This window comes from Vipera berus (genome assembly GCF_964194415.1).
Source record: "Vipera berus genome assembly, chromosome: 2".
NCBI classification, from domain to species: Eukaryota; Metazoa; Chordata; class Lepidosauria; order Squamata; family Viperidae; genus Vipera; species Vipera berus.
In genome coordinates this window covers 152,746,399-152,764,420 of record NC_138203.1, presented here as the reverse complement: position 1 = coordinate 152,764,420, position 18,022 = coordinate 152,746,399, and the positions used below count along the sequence as shown (strand labels likewise).

Genomic DNA, 18,022 nt, shown 5'->3' with positions numbered 1-18,022 from the left:
TTGTGCCTTCTCTTTTAGTAATTTCTGCCAAATTTTGATACTTATGGACATGAGAGACAAATATTCCCTTTTCTTCACAGGGCTGCTCAAGATGCTGTCTTCAGGTATATCTCCTCAGCCTACAGTCCTCAATGGAGTCAGTTTCCCCTTTTTTCTACCTTTGTAAGCACACAATCTGCAACCCAGCATTTTTTCCCTGCACAGACTGTAAAGATATCTTTATAAACACTGAATTGGTGAAACTTCAGCACATCAGTCAGTGATCATCTCTGGAAATAGAAGGGAGCAGCAGCAGCAAAAATTTCACAATTTTTGTGTGAAGAAATCCACATTCTTAAATCATCTGACTCTACAAACTACTCATTTTCCTAAACAATAAAGTGCTTGATTTTCAGATCTTCTGATTTCTTGATTTGTCATTACTTTCCAAGCACTGAGGTATGACAAGGAGAGCCTGCTTAATGTCCAAGATGTACACAATCATTTTGAAAAGGATGGGGCAGGTGGCAATATCTATCTAAGAATTTTCTTGTATATCTGAGCCAGCGTTGTAGAATACAATAAAGTAGCCACAGATTATTTAAATAGCTAGGTTATGTTAAAACCCAAACCCATTGGGACAAAATGTTACTAAGGCAGAACTTCTTAATCATATTTTGCACTTTCTATTAGCTATGGGGAATTTAGGTGTCTGCTCAAACCCAAAAGAGGCACTTGGAAGTTCAAGTTCAATTTTGACCTCCAGATCTCCAAGCACAGAGAGGAGGGATAGAGTGACCCTAAAATCTAAATCGTCCATATCATGTCTTCCCCCCCCCCATTGTAAACTCTGTAGAAAATCAGTAAGAGATGTTTTTATATCTATATATGTCTGAAGGGAACAATCTTTCCCCCACTCTCACTACCCCTTTTCCCAAATTGCTTTTACCTGGAAAAAGCAGCCAATGATTTTCTGATTTGTCTTTGTAAACCTAACATGTTGCTTGGCTTTCAGAATTCTAGGGAATAAAGATTAATTATTATATACACAATGGCTATATTTAATTGCCTATTCTATGGCTACTAGGTTATAAAAGTCACTAGATGATGTCGGTAATTAAACTTTCTTATGGCTGCCTCTATTTTTGCAATGCAGATCTGGTAGTCCTAACCGCAATATCCATCTTCGAAGTCTGTGTGTATAAAAATAGTGTGTTACAATGTGTCACTTACGATTAAAGAGACTCAGAAAGAAGGCCTTGAAGCAAGCATTCAGAAATTACCGGTATGTAAACAAAGAGGGCAGAAGTATTCCTTAAGTCCTGGGAAAGGAGATACAGGTAGTATCACTTAGCAACCGTTCAAAGTTACGGTGTATCACCCCAAGATACCTACAACTCAGTTCTGAAGTTTTGATGACCATCCCAACACCTGCAGTCACATGACCATATTTCAGGGGCTTGGCAACCAGTCTGCATTTATTTATGTCTTTTAGCTTTGTACATTTATTATATTTTATGACTATGAACTGCCCAGAGTTACCCTGAAGTAAGATGGGAGGCCAATAAATTTTATAAATAAATGGCCGTTTGTGACTGCCCTGCAGTCCCATGAATGGATTTTATGACATTTTTGCCCCAAACCAGCATTTACTTACTAGCAGTTTTCAGCAAAACCACTCCATAATGAACAAATGGTTTGCTTAATAACTGTGGCGTTCACTCAATTACAGTACAGATCACTTTATGAGCATCACAAAAAAGGTCATATAATTGGGTCAGTCACATGGATGACCTGCTTTATGACAGTCACAATGTATAACCATAATGGGCATGCTCAATTACAGTTGTATGTTGAGGACTATCTGTACTAAGTATGGGTTGGCTCTTGTCCAACTCCCAGGGATATAAGAGGCAGGACAGGACAACACAATCAGATTTACAACCTTCTGTTATAGCCAATTTCAAAAAGCATAGTTCTGATCTTCCTGTGGAGTGTGTTTCCTGATGTGGTCTACTTCAAAAGGCTGATATAAATATTCCAAAATCAGAATTGGCTAGAATGGTCTCTATTGCATGTCAGGTAAAGGAGTGCGAAAGCAAGAGAAGGAGATAGCACAGGGGGAATCTTTGTGTACATAATGGTTTCTGAATACTTACAGTACATATACAGTAGTACTGTTGAATCTATATGGATTCATGTTGTTCACAAGTAATCAACAAAACGATAACAAAAGGACTGTGGTAGATATAAAGAAATTAAAACAAACGGCTAATCAGGTTTATAACAGTACAAGGATAAATTATAGTGCTAATGATAAATCATAACAAAACCAAATAACAACAATAAAATCAGTGTAAATAATTCAAAATAAAAAAAACCCATGATGATAATAAATAGTTTGGTCAAATGCTTTTTAGAAAAAAAATCTGTTTTCAATAGCTTTTGTAACATTAGAAGCGGTGGGGCAAATTTTAATTCTAAAAGAAGTTATTCTACAAGGTAGAAGCAGGAACTGAGAAACAGCATCTTCTAGACTCCATTTCCAATACAGCAGTACACTCAACACAAAAACTAATAATTCCATAAGGCCAACAAAGTGAAAATTATAGCCACCAAATAACAACAAAAAACCCTCCATAATTTCAATTACCACTTCACATATTGACAGGTTAGACAGAAGCCAACAGTCAGGCAAACCATTCATGATAGCCTCCCCACTTTAGAAGGTCATTTATACTCTTTATTTTCTTCCAATCTTTCAATAAATAATCTGGGGAGAGTAGCCCCCTCCCTGATCCATACTCACTTAGATGAAGATCTTCCTACCCATCTGTCTCATCAAAAAGATCACCCCAATGCAACTTTTACGTTCTGATCTCATAACCCCTCAATTTCTTCTGTACTGTTGCAGAATTAAGAGACTCAGACCTCGGAATCAAAAGAAGTTTGTTTTATTTTGCGCGCAAAAGGTTCAGATTAGAAAGCAAAGGCAATGTCTGAACAACTTTCCAGGAAACAAGCAGGTACATTTATAGTCTTCAAAAGTCACAGAACACGGAAATGTAAATTATTAATTCTGATTGGTTACATGGATTCTAAGCCCCCTTCTAGCTCATCCCTAGCCCCCCTTTGCAGTGCGAAATTCTAGCTAAATATTGTGCAACCTTGTTTCTAACAATGGTCACAGGCACCTTGCTAGCATCTAAGTTTCCTGTGCTATGTCTGTGGTTGGGTACAAGCGAGACATGTGGTTAGCTGTAACTGAATTCTGTGACAGCTATAACAAAGGTGCCCCAGGGGTGAATGTGTGGTTTGACATTTTCCATTTCCTTGTTCTTCTTCTTCTAACTAATAAATGCATTATTCTCTATGCCTCACTGTTGTGTCCTACCTCACATTTATGACTTACAGCATCCATATGTATTATTTATATTTTTCCTTATGGCCTGCCTCAGTACGGTAGTTCTGTTGTATTTAGTAATTCTGCTGACCTTAGGGACTAACCAGTAAATTCCAATTGAGTGTGCTACTGATCCAGGATCTCACACTCCAGACCTTCACTGCCTGCCATCGAGTGATGGAATATAGTAGGCTGAATTCCTAGGATGGAGGGTGTGCATACCATAGGAGTAAGAGCTAGCTCAGTCCAGATATTTTCTGTGAGAGAAATAGGATAAAGACAACCCTTCTGTAGTAGTTCTCAGATTATATGGTAGCTGCAGATAATAGAGTGCTTAGTCTGGCAATATTCTGTCTACAGGTGTGGAAACAATAAAGAACTCAGCTTGGAAGAATCATCAAGTGTCATTCTTGGTTTTTGGGCCTGCCACACAGGCTGATTCATAATACCCTTAAAAACAGGTAACCCATAAGGTAGCAACAAGCAGCAGTTCTCCTAGCCCAGCCAGTCAATCCATATAAAGGGACTCCAAAAGCCTCCATCTCTAATCTTCCATTTTCCATCAACTTCTACGATGTTTCCGTCACAGCTACTATAGTTACTCTTAGACCTCTCTGATAGTGCCAGACCTTGGCCTGTCTTAACCCAAAACTGCCTCAGTCTATCAGATCCTATATTCTCTATCCCAGACCACAGAGATCAGCAGGAGTATTCCCCCCCCCAAAATTGGTAGGTAGACCAAGTCACCTTTTGTATGCCATCAGAACGAGGGGGTGGAGAATCAGTATGCTAGCAAAATGCTGCTGCTATGGTGGCATTTAGCAATTGCTCCTGAAATACAGTTGCCAGCATCCCTGTCTATTGTTAGACCAGCTTGAAAGGGCCAGGTTTCCCATTCAAGAAGTAAGGTACAGTATGTTTTAAGAAAAGAAACGGAACTGAGGGAAAGAGCATTGACTGCCTTTAATTGCAGGTTGTTTATAATTTTTTTATGGGTCCAGATCTTATCCATCCAACTGACCCTTGTTAGATATATTAAATTATAAATTGAATTATAAACCTGGTGATTTTCAAACAAAACTATGTGGGGAACAGAGAAACAGAAAATTCTACATTCTGCAACCAGTAATTAATTGTCTGGAATTTTGCGACCAAGATACAGTACCTTTAAAATAAGTCTCAAAAAGCATTTTGAAATGATGCTTTGGAACGACTCACTGAATCATAAATTGGCTCGCCACATTTTATCTCAGCGTATTCTTCAACCGCAGCTGAGAAATGCATGGTTCAGCCAGAGGTACTACGCCAGAAAAAGGGATTGATTGACTAAATCACGGTTCTTCACCGTGTTGTGCAAAAGCATCTGATGATTTAATTTGAGTAAACTCAGCAATGTGAGTCAATCCCACCCACCCCGCCTCGTTTTAAAACAGGGTTGTGGGACTACGGCCCCTTTTTGACTCGTGGACTTCAACTCCCAGAATTCCTGAGCCAGCATGAGAGTTGACGATTACAGGTCATAAAGGGGCCATACTTCCCCGCCTCTGTTTTAAAGGGGGGAAAAACTACAATCCCCAACGTGCAATGCAACAATCTCGTTCAGCTGCCACTATGAAGACACGCGAGATTCTAACTCATCCGTGGGCCAAAGTCGTATTTCTCTTTCTCCTTCACGTAAGAAAGAAGGGCGGGAAAGCCCCGCCTCCTCGTTTCGGCTAGTACAGGGGTAGGCAACCTCGGCTCTTTTATGACTCATGGACTTCAACTCCCAGAATTCCTGAGCCAGCTTGGCTGGCTCAGGAATTCTGGGAGTTGAAGTCCATGAGTCATAAAAGAGCCGAGGTTGTCTACCTGTGGGCTAGTAGAAGCAACTTTTTAGCATAACGTTTGAACCGCCTCCTCGCCTCCATTTTTGGCGTCAGCCAATCGGGGGCGAAGACCCGCGCGGTGACTTTAAGAGCCACTCCCGGGCCGAGCTCGCACACATTCCGGGCGGAAGGAAGGGAGCGGTCGGAGAGACGTTCAGCTGCTTGCAACAATGGTGAGTGCTTTGCAAACGGGCTTGAGTTGCGAAGTGGAGGCCGGCCAAGATTGTAGGACGGTCTCCTTAACGCGGCCATTCGAGGGGCGGTTGCCGAATGTAGGGTCTCCTGCTCGAGCAGGGGGTCGGACTAGAAGACCTCCAAAGTCCCTTCCGGCTCTCATTCTGATTTGAGTTGTAGGATCCCGGCTCGCTTTGTTGAAGAATGAAACCGACGTCGAGCCGGTAGCAGGGCGGGAAATGCGGTGGCAGAAAGGGGAAAGTTTTGTGCAAAGAAATTGGCTGGCTCCTTTTCCTCTTCTCCCAAGTAATACGCCTTTTTTCCGGATTTGATTTGCAGTGTGACTTCTCGGAAGATCAGACCGCCGGTAGGTATTTTTTTTATCTTCCCCGCATTTCGGCTATTGGAAGCTGGAGGGTAGGGATAAAGGGAGCGAGTAGTGGGGAGGGGGAACCATTTCTTTTTCCCTTCCCCGCCCCGATAATCTAAGGGTGAAAAGCCTTTTAGGGGCCTGTTTGCGCTTACGATTCTTTTTCCTTCCTTTGATTCTTCTAGCCTTTCCCCCCCCCTCTCCCCCACTCCCACCCCGAGTCCCTTGATCATTGCTTCTCGATGGTGAGTTAAGGAGAAAAAGCAACTCCCTCCGCGTTCCTAACACCGATTCCTCTGCTCGTATGTTAACGCATCCGGACTAATCTTCTATGCGGTCCTGTGTGTAACTGCATTGTAGGCCGGGTTTCTTTCTCAGTCCCTTTGAACCGGCGATTCTGCCTCCCCGACTCTCATTCCCTTGACTTCAGATGGACGCCCGGCCCGGCCCGGCTCTGCCTTTCTACCTGAATCGCGGTTGGTTTTTTTTAACCTCCCTGCATGGCTCATGCACGATGTATTTCCTGGTTAAGGCTGCTTGAAAGGACGCGCCCAGTGGCCTCCATTTTCTGTTTCTTAGACAAATGATACCTTAGGATTTCTGCTTGGAAAGCTGGGCCGGGAGAACCAGAGTGGGGCTAGCTTTATGGAAGCGTTCCCTATACTCGGGAGGGTCAATCCTGGCTTAATCCTCTGGCATGCAGTTGTAGAAGGCGGATGCCTTTGCCTTTGCCTTTCCCCCTTCGGGCGGCTACAGAAGCTGCTGAGTTTTTGCAAGGCGCGTTTGGCTACTGCTGGGGAGATCCCGCGCCTTGCACTTTTGAACAGCTAGTTTTTTCTGCGTTTGGGGGAGAAGGTGCTTTCAAAGGATGGAAGATGGGCGCTGGGTTAGCCGCCTCTGTTTGGTTTCCTTATATGGGCAACAAACTCATTTTGGAGCAGGAAGGGTTGGCAGCTGTCGCATTAATACATTCTGTACACGGATTCCTTTGCAAGGCTGAAACTCCAAGGTCTTAAGGACAGCAACCACAGCTGACCAACCCTGCAGTTGGTTATTCACGTTCCGATTGAAATAAATCTGATTCTCAGTATGAATAGCTGTGCAAAGTTGAGGCTGGTCAGCCCACAGTGCTTGGAGAGAGGTCTTGACAGTCCAGAAAAGTCTGATCCCTCAGATGTTTTTGTTTGATGCCGGCATACTACTTTATGCATCAGCCTATTGAGAGCACAGCTGTCAAATGAAGCAAAGGTTTCTTGATCTTGGATTAAATTTGATTTCATCTAAATATGGGGGGGTGTTTTTCATATATTTAATTCTGTTGTTAACTATCCAAGACCAGTCAACACAGAAACACAAAATATTTGGGGGAAGGGATTCGTTGTTTTTCTTAAAAGTAATCCCACCGTTTTTAATTAAAAAGCACCACTCCTTAAACAGTAATTTTTCAGACTATCTTGCTTGATTGGGCTCTTGATTGAGCCAAATTAGCTTCAAATGGAAGGTCTAGGTTTAAAAAAATGTATTAGCAAGTTCACTTCAGTTGTACACTGTAGAATTCGCCCTTAAATACTTGTTTCTTCCAGACTAGCCTTCCTATTAACTAGAGGCGTCCATGGGGGTGGGGGGGTGGGGGCAGATGACAAAAGCTTTTTGTGCATGTACTGCTTTAATGAAGGCATCGGTTTCTTCAGAATCCTTTGATATTGTGGCAGCAAAAAGGTTTTTTTAAAAAAGTTTTAAATTTTTAGAAAGAGATGGCTAGTGCATTTTATCTGCAACTTAAGAACCATGTTGGCAGCTTCGCTATTGGATCTCTTGGTTAATTGCTTTACAAAAGAGGGGATAACATTTAGTGGTTTTAAAAGTATAAAAGCTTTGTAGGGGAAGAATGTCACTTAGTGAGACATGTCCACAACTATAAGGTCCTGTGCTCAACTGGCATCTTCAATTAATGGGTCAAGATCTGTGTCGCTCAGCCTTGGCAACTTTAAGTTCTATAGTCTTCAACTTCTAGTTTCCCCAGCCAGCAGAGGTTGAAGTTGTCTAGAAAATCCCCAACTATCTTATCTAGAAAATACCCTCTGCCTGATTCCTAGAAATAAGCTAGGATATCTGATGTATTAATAGCCGCTAGCATTGTCACACAGGTGAGGAGGGCTGCGTTAGTTTGTATGACCATAATTGTGAGCCTGAATCCATGTCCTAGCTAGAGACTGCTCATGAAAGCCTCCTGAAGATTACGAACTACCATTTAATTTTTATAGCTTTACTTTAAGGCTTCTGTTTCTTCATCTCAGTGTCTGGAGAAACAAGATCCTGCTTGAAGAAGAATCAGACTCCAGCAGGCAGTGACATTTTAGCCTTATTGTAAGGGTACTAATTGAACATCAAGTTTTTAGATGTTGAGAAAGTTTTTTGGCTAAAACTCATCCCCCCCCCAAAAAAATCTCTGCTTGCAGGAAAAGAAATTGGCAAAGTATTCTGGATTTTCCCATCTCCATGGCTAAGTTTTCTTAAGTGGAAAATAGAAATGGGGAAGTAGTCTGTTAAGTGTTATCTTGCACGGGAAGGAAACACTCAGATTTTGTTACCTGGTCTTGTGTTGTGTCATGCTTGTTTTGCTGTGTTTCAGCTACTATTCTACTTTCTCTGGATTATTGACTCCTAACAAATGGCAGTGTGGCAGAGTGGTTAGAATAGCGTACTGGACCTAAGAAGGAGCAGTGAAGGATACCACTTCTGTGAAGGAAATCCCCTTAGCGAAGGGCTGTATATGCTTCCCAGAGTTCTTCCAGTAAACATTTATTAACACAGTTGTATTCCTTATTTGTCCACATTTTAAAGAAAGATTAGTATTTGTGGAATTTAGCACTATGCAAAATTAATTGGAGAGCAAGACTTTCTGTATGCTAAAAATCAACTCCTTGACAATACAGGTAGTCCTCGACTTACAACCACAGTTGAGCCCAAAATTTCTATTAAGTGAGATGTTTGTTAAATGAGTTTTGCCCCATTTTATGACCTTTCTTGCCACAGTTGTTAAGTGAATCACTGTAGTTGATAAGTTAGTAACCTGGTTGTTAAGTAAATCTGGCTTCCCCATTGGCTTTGCTTATCAGAAGATTGCAAAAGGTGATCACATGACTTTAGAACACAGCAACGGTCATAAGTACGAATCAGTTGCCAAGCATCTGAATTTTGATCATGGGGATGCTGCAAAGGTCGTAACTCTGAAAAATGGGCATAATCTCTTTTTTCAGTGCTGTTGTAACTTTGAACAGTCACTAAATGAGCTGTTGTAAGTTGAGGACTACCTGTATCTGGACCTTACAACATCTTTTTTGCATTTTTAAAAATGAAAAACGTGTGTGTGGGGATGCACTGGTAGCATTTTTTCCCCATTTTGGACATATCTGATAGAGGTAAGGGTTGGCAGTATAACTGTATTTACAAGCAGTAGTCGGTAGGGAAGATTGCATTCCTATAAATGCCAATAAGAATGATCAGAAAACACTTCTTGCCTGCATTTGAAACACATTAAGCTCGGACTGGGAATACAAGCAGAAGCAGCATTGATGTCTCCCCCAATTGTCCATATACTAGTCTGTCTAGGTGCCTAGGCACACTGGGAGAGTCTTAAGAAAGCTTTCTCCAAGTTGGATCAGTCCAGATGTTTGAAATGTAAGCAGTCAAACCTTTATTAGGGTCAAAGATCAGCATCATTTTAGAGTACAGTGCCCTTCAGGCCCAGTCAGCATAACAAATAGACTAGTAATAATGTGGCCAAAATCTCAAGCACATTGGTGAAAAGTAACTGCTGAGTTATAGAAAACAAACAGAATTGGGGCTTCTCGTGTTCAGATCTGATGCTTTATTTATTTATTTTATTTATTACATTTATATACCGCCCTTTCCCGAAGGACTCAGGGCGGTTTACAGGGTGATTAAAAAACCAAGATACAAAACTTAAAAACAAATTTAAAAAAAATTATATTTGTCCCTGCATAAATAAAACCCCAGTTAAAATTAAGATTACGAACTGTTACCATTTTGACCATTTGCTATGGGAATGCCCATCCACAAATTATCTTTTACCTTCACACAGGTAAACATGTACGTTCCAGATTTACACATGATTTTACAACCATGGAAAGCAAGTTGCATAAAATGCCATGTAAATCAGTTGGATCTATCTCAGTTTTTCATCCTGGCCCTAGAACAGAAACGGCTAGCCAATTTCCTTTGGATACCGTGTGATTTTTGCACAGAACGCTGGAGTAGGTAGAAATTGATCTAATTTAGCAAAGCGCTTGTATTTTTCAGGGAGTGCACGCTGCAGTTAGCAGAGACCGTGTAGGCATTTGACCACTTGCTCCATTTTTATCTTGGTCTTGCTCCAAGGAATAAACTATGGGATATAGAGCTCTTTCATCCTCCTCCGCCTCCTTAAAATAATTTTGTATGGGAAGTGAAGCAGAGAATGAGCAGCTCAGAGATTAAGAGTGGGTTTCGTGTTTAAAGGGAATTGGACAATCTCCAATCTTTGTTTAACATTCCATCTACTACACAAGTAGATTTTCAAGCTCTAGTATAGTGTACAGTTGGAGCGTAAGCCAGGGTTTGTGGATTTGCAGCTAAGACTCATTGTGTTCAGTGGGGCTCACTGCAAAAGAAGGGATACAGTTTTAAAGATGTTAAGTGAGCTATGTCAAGTTCTAGCATGTTTGGGGGGAGGAGAATAAAAAAATGACGAAAAACATCACTCCTGACCGTAAGCTGCTGGTTTCTGTGGATTGAAGTAGTTATCTAAAGCGCTCCTTTCTTTTTCTTTCCTTTGCTTAGATGTTCATTTTGCCTTAGCTCTTTCCTTGTGACTTTCTGCAGAGTTCAAGGAAGCTTTCCAGCTCTTTGACCGAACTGGTGATGGGAAGATCCTGTACAGCCAGTGTGGAGATGTGATGAGGGCCCTGGGCCAGAATCCCACCAATGCCGAAGTCATGAAAGTTCTGGGGAATCCCAAGAGCGACGGTGAGCGCACATTTTACTGTATCAGTTGGAGGGAGCTAGGGAGGAAAGTGCTCCCGTTCTTAAAGGCTGCCTTTTATCCAGATGATGTAGATCTTAGAGCCAGGTTGGGCGTGCCAGCTTGATACAGTCTAATTTTGATCTTAAAATATGTTTCTAAGCATTGTGCTTGAAAGTGTATTGGTAGAGGTTTACCTAGTGACTTGGCCCATGTGTTCAGGAAAACTTTTACAAGTATAAAGCAGGGGAAGGAATCCTTTTGGGGGCAAGGCGCCTCAGATTTTGGAAGCCTTGTTATCCTCAAAGGATTGGCTGCAGATATCATGGCACACTGGCCTTATTTTCTGCCATTCTTCCTGGTGCTCCAGTGTGCTCTCTACTGCCCTAGCCCCTACTTTGACCATCTTCCAAAGTTGGCCATTTGGGAGCTTCCAAACATAGCCACAATTACAGCCAGCCAGCACTGTTATCTTTTAAGAACATCTGTGAGGAACAGGAAGCTTTCTTGGAATCAGATTGATTGCAGTGCAGCCTATGTTTATCCTGCATTTGATTTCAGGAATAGAACTGCCATTGTGAACAATTTTTGATCCCAGGAAGATAAATTGTCGAACTAATTCAATTTTAAACGTCTCATGACCATCTGGAGCTGTTGTCATTACCTTTGTTTTCCTGATGTTAAGACTCGATCCTACTTTTTAGAGGGCATTTTTTTAGTCCATTGCTAGCAATATGAGCAAAATCTGCAACCTTGTTTAAACTAATTTTTTAATGCAGAGTTTAAATTGTATTGAGGAAGGAATAAATCCAGATCCTAATTAAAAAAAGGTGTAATTTAAGATTTGAGGGTGTAATTTGGGGTTCCTCATAAAGGAGGATCTTATTCATGGTCTCTAACACGTCTCATTTCTCTCCCCTGCCCTCAGAAATGAATATGAAAACGCTGAGTTTTGAACAGTTCTTGCCCATGATGCAAACCATCGCCAAGAATAAGGATCAGGGCTGCTTTGAGGATTATGTGGAAGGATTGAGGGTTTTTGACAAGGAGGGAAACGGCACAGTTATGGGAGCAGAGATCCGTCATGTTCTTGTCACCCTAGGTAAGATGGTGCTGTATTTCATCTAGCTGTTCTTGCTAGGAATTCTGAGAGATGTCAGTTCAACGCACCTTGAGGTGATCGAGAAAAGGAACTTGAACACGCTGAGTGTTGGTTGCTCTACTTCATTGAGTTTAAAACTACTACTTCTGCTGTGTGTTGGTTAAATGACCCCCACCTATATCAAGCCACTTCTAAACTCGTCTTTTTTTCTGCAGGTGAGAAGATGACAGAAGAAGAGGTAGAGATGCTTGTCGCTGGCCATGAAGATAGTAATGGCTGCATCAACTATGAAGGTGAGGCCCAGGGATCTTAACATGCTTTTGGTCTTGAATTGCCTTTCTTGATCTAAAGGGCCTGATATCTCTCTGCTCTGGGGAGCTGGATGAAAAACTCTGGGATTGGGAATGCTTTGCAATGTGTGTAGTTTCTCACAGAGTATAAATACACTTTTTCTTTCCTATTGACATAGAGGGAAGTTCAGGTAAAGTCCAGGGAGACGGTGGGCAACCTGGTGCGCTCAAGTATTTTTGAATGCCTGTCCCCCATTTCTTGCTTTTTGTCATATTGGTTGGAGCTGGTGGAATTTGGTCCAAAAGATGTAGAGGGCAGCTGATTGTCATTCCTTTAACAAGATGGAGAAGGTGGTCTTTGGTCACCACGTGAAGGAGCTGCCAATCATGCCAGTGCTGCTAACTTGTCTCCTTGGAAAAAAAAACCACACCTGTCTAGAACAGTGTTTCTCAACCTTTAAGGTGTGTAGACTTCAACCTACCTTCTGGCTGGGGAATTCTGGGAGATGAAGTCCACATGTCTTAAAGTTGCCAAGGTTCAGCAGTAGTGTTCTCAAACAATATATTTGCCTATGACATTAGCAAAGGGCCAGTGCTATGCCAGTCTTCCATTGCTTTGTGTTGTGGGGGTTTACATATCCTGTGCGGAACCCAAGTGATCTGAGACCGTTAGCTTGTTAAGAAGGGGTGACCTGGGGGAAGAACTTGATATGAGAGTCAAGCTATTATTTGTGTACAAATAACTCCCTTGCCTCAAAAGCTCCCTGTAACCTTGTGCTGTGTCTGCTGCATTTGACTGTGAACAATAAGTACAGCAGAGACGGCCGTGGTCCCTCGTGATGTGTAGTGTGTGTTTTGTTCCATGTGTCTGTTTTTATTAATTTGCTTGATCAATTTTGATGTTTTTCCTTTCTACAGCATTTGTGAGACACATCTTATCAGGGTGAATTCAAATGGGGTACGCCTCCTCCAAACCTATTCTTTTTTTTTTCTTTCTTTTTTAACAGCCTCCCTTTTTTTGCTGCCCCCCCCAAAAAGGAAGATGTTTGTGCTCTACTTTTTTTCCCTTTCCCAATTTCTCTTGTTCAGCATCTTCCTCCATTTCTCCCCAACTTCTAGCATGTCTCTGCATGTAGCTGACTATGTGTAACCTAAGCAAAGGTGGCTAGGAAAATGAGGCAGCTCTGGCTGGGTTAAAGCAAGACTGTGCCTGTGTAACCTCAGACTGTCGGTGGCAGCTTAAGGGTAGAGAGTGTTTAATCTTTAGAAGGGTAAAAGGGCTCAAGGCCTGGAGCTTGGGGTGGTGGTGGTGGTGGTGGTATCCAGTATGCCTTGAGCTGCCATTGTAGGTGATAAAAGGTCCTGTACCATCCTCTTCCTCTTCTAATACATATAAGCTGGTTCCCTCTGTGTGGTGGCTCCCAAGATACCCTCAGCCGATAGCTGCCTGAAGAAATGGGTTGCTCTCCAGCAAACGTGTAATTGGTGACCATGTTAGAACATCCTTAATATCCTTGAAGTGCCTTTTAAATATTTGGAGGGTGGGGGTAACGTAATGGTTTCAATTCATTAAGAGTTCTCAAGATGGTTCAGGGGAGATACTGCAAAGCTGTGATCTTTAGAAATAATTTAGTCCAACTGTCTCCATTGATCTATATAGGAAATCTATAGCCGCCTCAGTTCATGCCCTGCAGCTTCCTGGCGGTTTAAACACGGGCCCCAGAGCTCTTCCGAACACTGCTGTTGAATTAGAACTTTTAAGATAAATAAAATTGAATTGCAGATTTAGTGAAGACATCTCCATCAATAGCTTGCCATTGCCTTCTTCTGGGGTGCCTTTTTGAATCCCTGGGCCTCTTACGGAGTGTCCAATACAGGTAGTCCTCGTTTAGTGATCATTTGAAGTTACAACAGCACTTTAAAAAAGTGACTTGTAACTCTTTTTCACACTTTTGACCGTTGCAACATCCCCACGATCACATGATCAAAATTTGGACACTTGGCAACTGGTTCATATTTATGACGGTTGCAGGGTCCTGGGGTCATGTTGATGACCTTTTGCGAGCTTCTGGCAAGCAAAGTCGACGGGGAAGCCAGATTCACTTAACCGCCACATTACTAAATCAGCAACTGCAATGATTCACTTAGCAAGTTGTGACAGGAAAGGTCATAAAATGGGGCAAAACTCACTTAACAACTATGTTGCTTAGCGACAGAAATTTTAGTCTCAAACCTAACCTGTAGTTCGGTTTCCAGTTAGCCAAAGTTGGCTTGGCTCCTGGGGAACTATTGCACAAACTGCATTTCATTATATTTGTAAAGTTAATCGAATAGAGGTTGGGGAAAGGCCCCGGCTATTTGTTTGTAGGCTGTGCCTATGTTGTGGAGTGTGCCTGTCCATCATGCCTCTCAAAAGCCACGTCATATCTGGAAAAAAAATGGCACGCCTCTTCTATATGTAATTGATGCCACTGTTGATTCAGCATGCTGTTAAAAAGGTTCTTCTCCTGTCCTATCGAATTTGACCCTCCTATAAATTTAAGCTCAGGAGGTTCGGTTTTTGAGTCAGCAGAAGAAGACTTTGTTCCCCTATTCAGTGGCGTTATAGGAATCTGAAAAGCACAGTCCTGCTTCCCCTTCCTTCCCTTTGCATCACCACTTCCTTCTGTTTTTTTTCTCCGGACTAACTATAATTATGGCTTTAAATCAGCCTGCCACAATGTGGTACCTCCCAGGTATGTTGGCGTTCAACCCTCAACATTTCTCAGTGTTGGGCTGAAAAATTTGGGCCTTGAAAAACAACACATTTAAAGGCCCACAGAGTGGGGGAGCCTCCTTCAATTTTTCTTCTCTTCTCCATCTCACCAAAGAGTGAATTTAGCAAGCAAGGCTTGGCTTTTCTGTAATTCTTTTGCTTGGGGCTTGTGAAATTTTATGTGTATGTATGCTACACACCTAAGACCCAGAGCTGCTCTTAAAGGAATCTCTGCTGGGTTAGGGTCACAGAAGTATTTCAGTCTGTTTCCGATTTCAAATCTGGCATATGGGCAGGTACCACTGGGTTTTCCCACATATGCAAATCCATGCTAGTTTTTCCCAACCGGCATCAGAAACTCCAAAATGCTAACCTTTAAAGCTTTAGGGTTGTTGTTTTTCCTGACAGTCAAGCAATACGTCTTCCAAATCTTACTCTCTCCTTGAATAAGTTTCACTCTGCCCTAATTGTAATGTAGAACATGAAGACAAAACATTGATGTATGAAGGCACCCAAAGTTAAGCGGAAGGCATTGTGTGAGCCAGGGCAACCATACTCGGTCTGCATTCTCGTTGGCGTGACAGCCAGGCCATGTCCTCCATGCCTCTAAGTCAGCATTCCCCAACCTTTCCGGCTTTTTGGACTGATGGGGGAGGGGATGTATCCATGCGAGTAGCTGGTGAGCACTCATGCACACACAAGTTGAGTTGTGCATGCAGTTGCCTGCCACTCCTGTGGCCTGGTTCCAGACGAGCCGCGGCCCAGTGCTGGGTCACGGCCCATGTGTTGGGGATCCCTGTTCTAAGTGATGGGTCTGTATAAATAGGAGTGCATTGGAGGTGTGTGTGTGTGTGTGGGGGGGAGATTATTTGGGAATTCATTATACAACTAGTGAAACATTCAGATTTATCTGACAGTGTAGCTTTTTCTCCTGGTGAGGGTATTCTTGGCAGATGAGGCCGGATATTCCACAGGCTGTAAAAAGGGGTAGGAGTGAGGGTGGATCTGGCACAGGAGTATATATAAGTGAGCAGTAGGAAGGGGCTGAGTATCTTTCCTACTAGGAAACAAAACATATATTCAAGATGCCAGTATCTGTGTGTGTGTGTGTGTGTGTGAGCATGTACACACGCTCGTACAAATTTAAAATTGCCCTGAACTTGGATTGGTTGTGAGAATCGAGTAGCTCTCTACGTTTCCTCCTGTTATTTGGAAGCAGGGGGAATGTAGGAACCTGCCCAGGATGGCTGTGTGGATTATATAGTAAAATTGGATTGGCAGCCCTCCAGCTTTTTCGGCTGCCATCCGCCACCTCAGCTGAAGGTTATGTGGACAGTCTTTCTTTATAGTCCTGTGCTGTAGCTGCTGCCTGCCTGCCTTCATTTTTTTCCTCCCCTGCCCGCTTTCTTCCTAGGTAGGCTCAGCAAGAAAGCTGAGTCCTCCTCTGCTGTAGCTGAGTGCCTCTCCATCTACTCTTCCTCTCTGCCAGAAGCAGATTACCTTCCTAGGATGAGCTCCAGAATCCTAATGCCTGGCATATAGCAATAGAAACGGCTGTAATCTCTTCTGCCCGTGTTGTCTTCTTACTTCGTTGCTTTAGTTTCAGATCTGGGGGATTGGTGGTGGTGGCGGCGGTGCTGTGATTAAACGGGTTGCCGGGTGGGGGGGAAACCTACACAGTTTATAGGTAGAGCCCCAGTGCAGGTAGTCCTCGACTTACAACAGTTCGTTTAATGACTGTTCGAAGTTACGACAGCCGTGAAAAAAGTAACTTGTGACCCTTTTTTTCACACTGATGACTATTGCAGTGTCCCCATGGTTATGTGATTTACGTTTGGATGCTTGACAGCTGATTCTTGTTTATGACCGTTGCGGCGTCCCAGGGTCACACTTTTGCGACCTTCTGGCAAGCAAAGTCAGTGGGGAAGCCGGATTCACTTAACAACCGGGTTACCAATTGAACAGCTTCAGTGATTCACTTAACAAATCTGGCAGGAAGAGATCGTAAAATGGCACAAAACTCACTTAACGATTTTCTCGCTTAACAGCATAAATGACGGGCTCAGTTGTGGTTGTAAGTTGAGGACTACCTATATCTCAGTGCAGGGAAGGGGATATGTTGCCCTCCTCATCTGCGTTACTGGCAAGATACAGATTTCAAACTGGACTCTCCTGGGGAGGAAAAGCATTCTTTTTGTTGGTCAGTCTTTTGGGGGACCCAAAGGCGATATCTTTTCAAAGAATGTTACGTCATTAGAATATTGTCACGTCTCCTACAAGCCCAACCTGCAAGAGGGATCTTTGGCTGTTCTGCTTCTCAGGAATACCTCTCTACCAAACGGTTCATTCACAAGGAGCCTGGCTTTGGGCAGTTAACAGGAAGCAATGATCTGTTGTTTAAAAATGTAACACTGCAGTCTCTGGCCAGTTCTAAATCCCATGTTCTGGCAGGTCCCATTTCTTTCTCCCCTGGTAGGATTAATCTGGCCCCATGTGGACTAAATGGTGGAGTCTCACAGAGTCTGTCTTCTTCTCTCTCTCTGCAGAGTTGGTGCGGATGGTCCTCAGCGGCTGAAGATCACCTCTATAGCTTCTTCTCCGAAACCTTCCTCCAGTTTATCCATCACATGATTGTGCCTTTTTATCTATGTATAAAACTGCTTTGGGTTCCCTCCTCTCCGGCCTCTCGGTTTAGTTCTTGGACAGTTACGGGAGAAAAGAACGACCTATAAGAAGGGTGCTCCAGAGTAACAGCAAACCCCAGGCTGCCTGGCTTGTATTGCATCACTTGAGAAGTGTGTGTGGCTGACTCTCCCTCCCTCCCAGTTGCTTTAATAAACTGTTCTGGAACTATCTTGCGTGAGTTTTGTCCTTTTGGGTGGGTGGAAAAGCATCAGAGTTAACAGGGGTTCATTTGGTTGCAAAGAGGAGTACAGATAAGTCCTCGACTTACAACAGTTAATTTAGTGACCGTTCAGAGTTACAACACCGCTGAAAAAAATGACTTATGACCGTTTTTCACACTTAATGACTGTCACAGCATCCTCGTGGCCACGTG

The 18,022-nt window shown here is 42.8% G+C and overlaps 1 protein-coding gene across 2 annotated transcripts; it reads left to right on the top strand.

Moving 5' to 3' along the window:
• Positions 1 to 5,210: 5,210 nt before the first annotated feature.
• Positions 5,211 to 17,817, top strand: MYL6 (myosin light chain 6). Of its 2 annotated transcripts, XM_081316658.1 has the most exons (7): positions 5,211 to 5,423; positions 5,764 to 5,791; positions 10,679 to 10,822; positions 11,746 to 11,919; positions 12,135 to 12,212; positions 13,128 to 13,167; positions 17,511 to 17,817. In XM_081316658.1, the coding sequence occupies exons 1-6, from the start codon at positions 5,421 to 5,423 to the stop codon at positions 13,154 to 13,156; spliced, it is 456 nt and encodes a 151-aa protein (XP_081172784.1). In that variant the 5' UTR covers positions 5,211 to 5,420; the 3' UTR covers positions 13,157 to 13,167; positions 17,511 to 17,817. The 2 variants fall into 2 exon arrangements, with proteins under 2 accessions (XP_081172784.1, XP_081172783.1); XM_081316657.1 differs by lacking the exon at positions 13,128 to 13,167 and having other exon boundaries at positions 5,212 to 5,423.
• Positions 17,818 to 18,022: the final 205 nt, after the last annotated feature.

Bases quoted from the DNA above. Each gene is read 5' to 3' on its own strand.
- MYL6 (XM_081316658.1), top strand. The intron at 5,792-10,678 runs GTAGGTATTTTT...GACTTTCTGCAG, and splicing joins CTCGGAAGATCAGACCGCCG to AGTTCAAGGAAGCTTTCCAG. The intron at 12,213-13,127 runs GTGAGGCCCAGG...TCCTTTCTACAG, and splicing joins TGGCTGCATCAACTATGAAG to CATTTGTGAGACACATCTTA.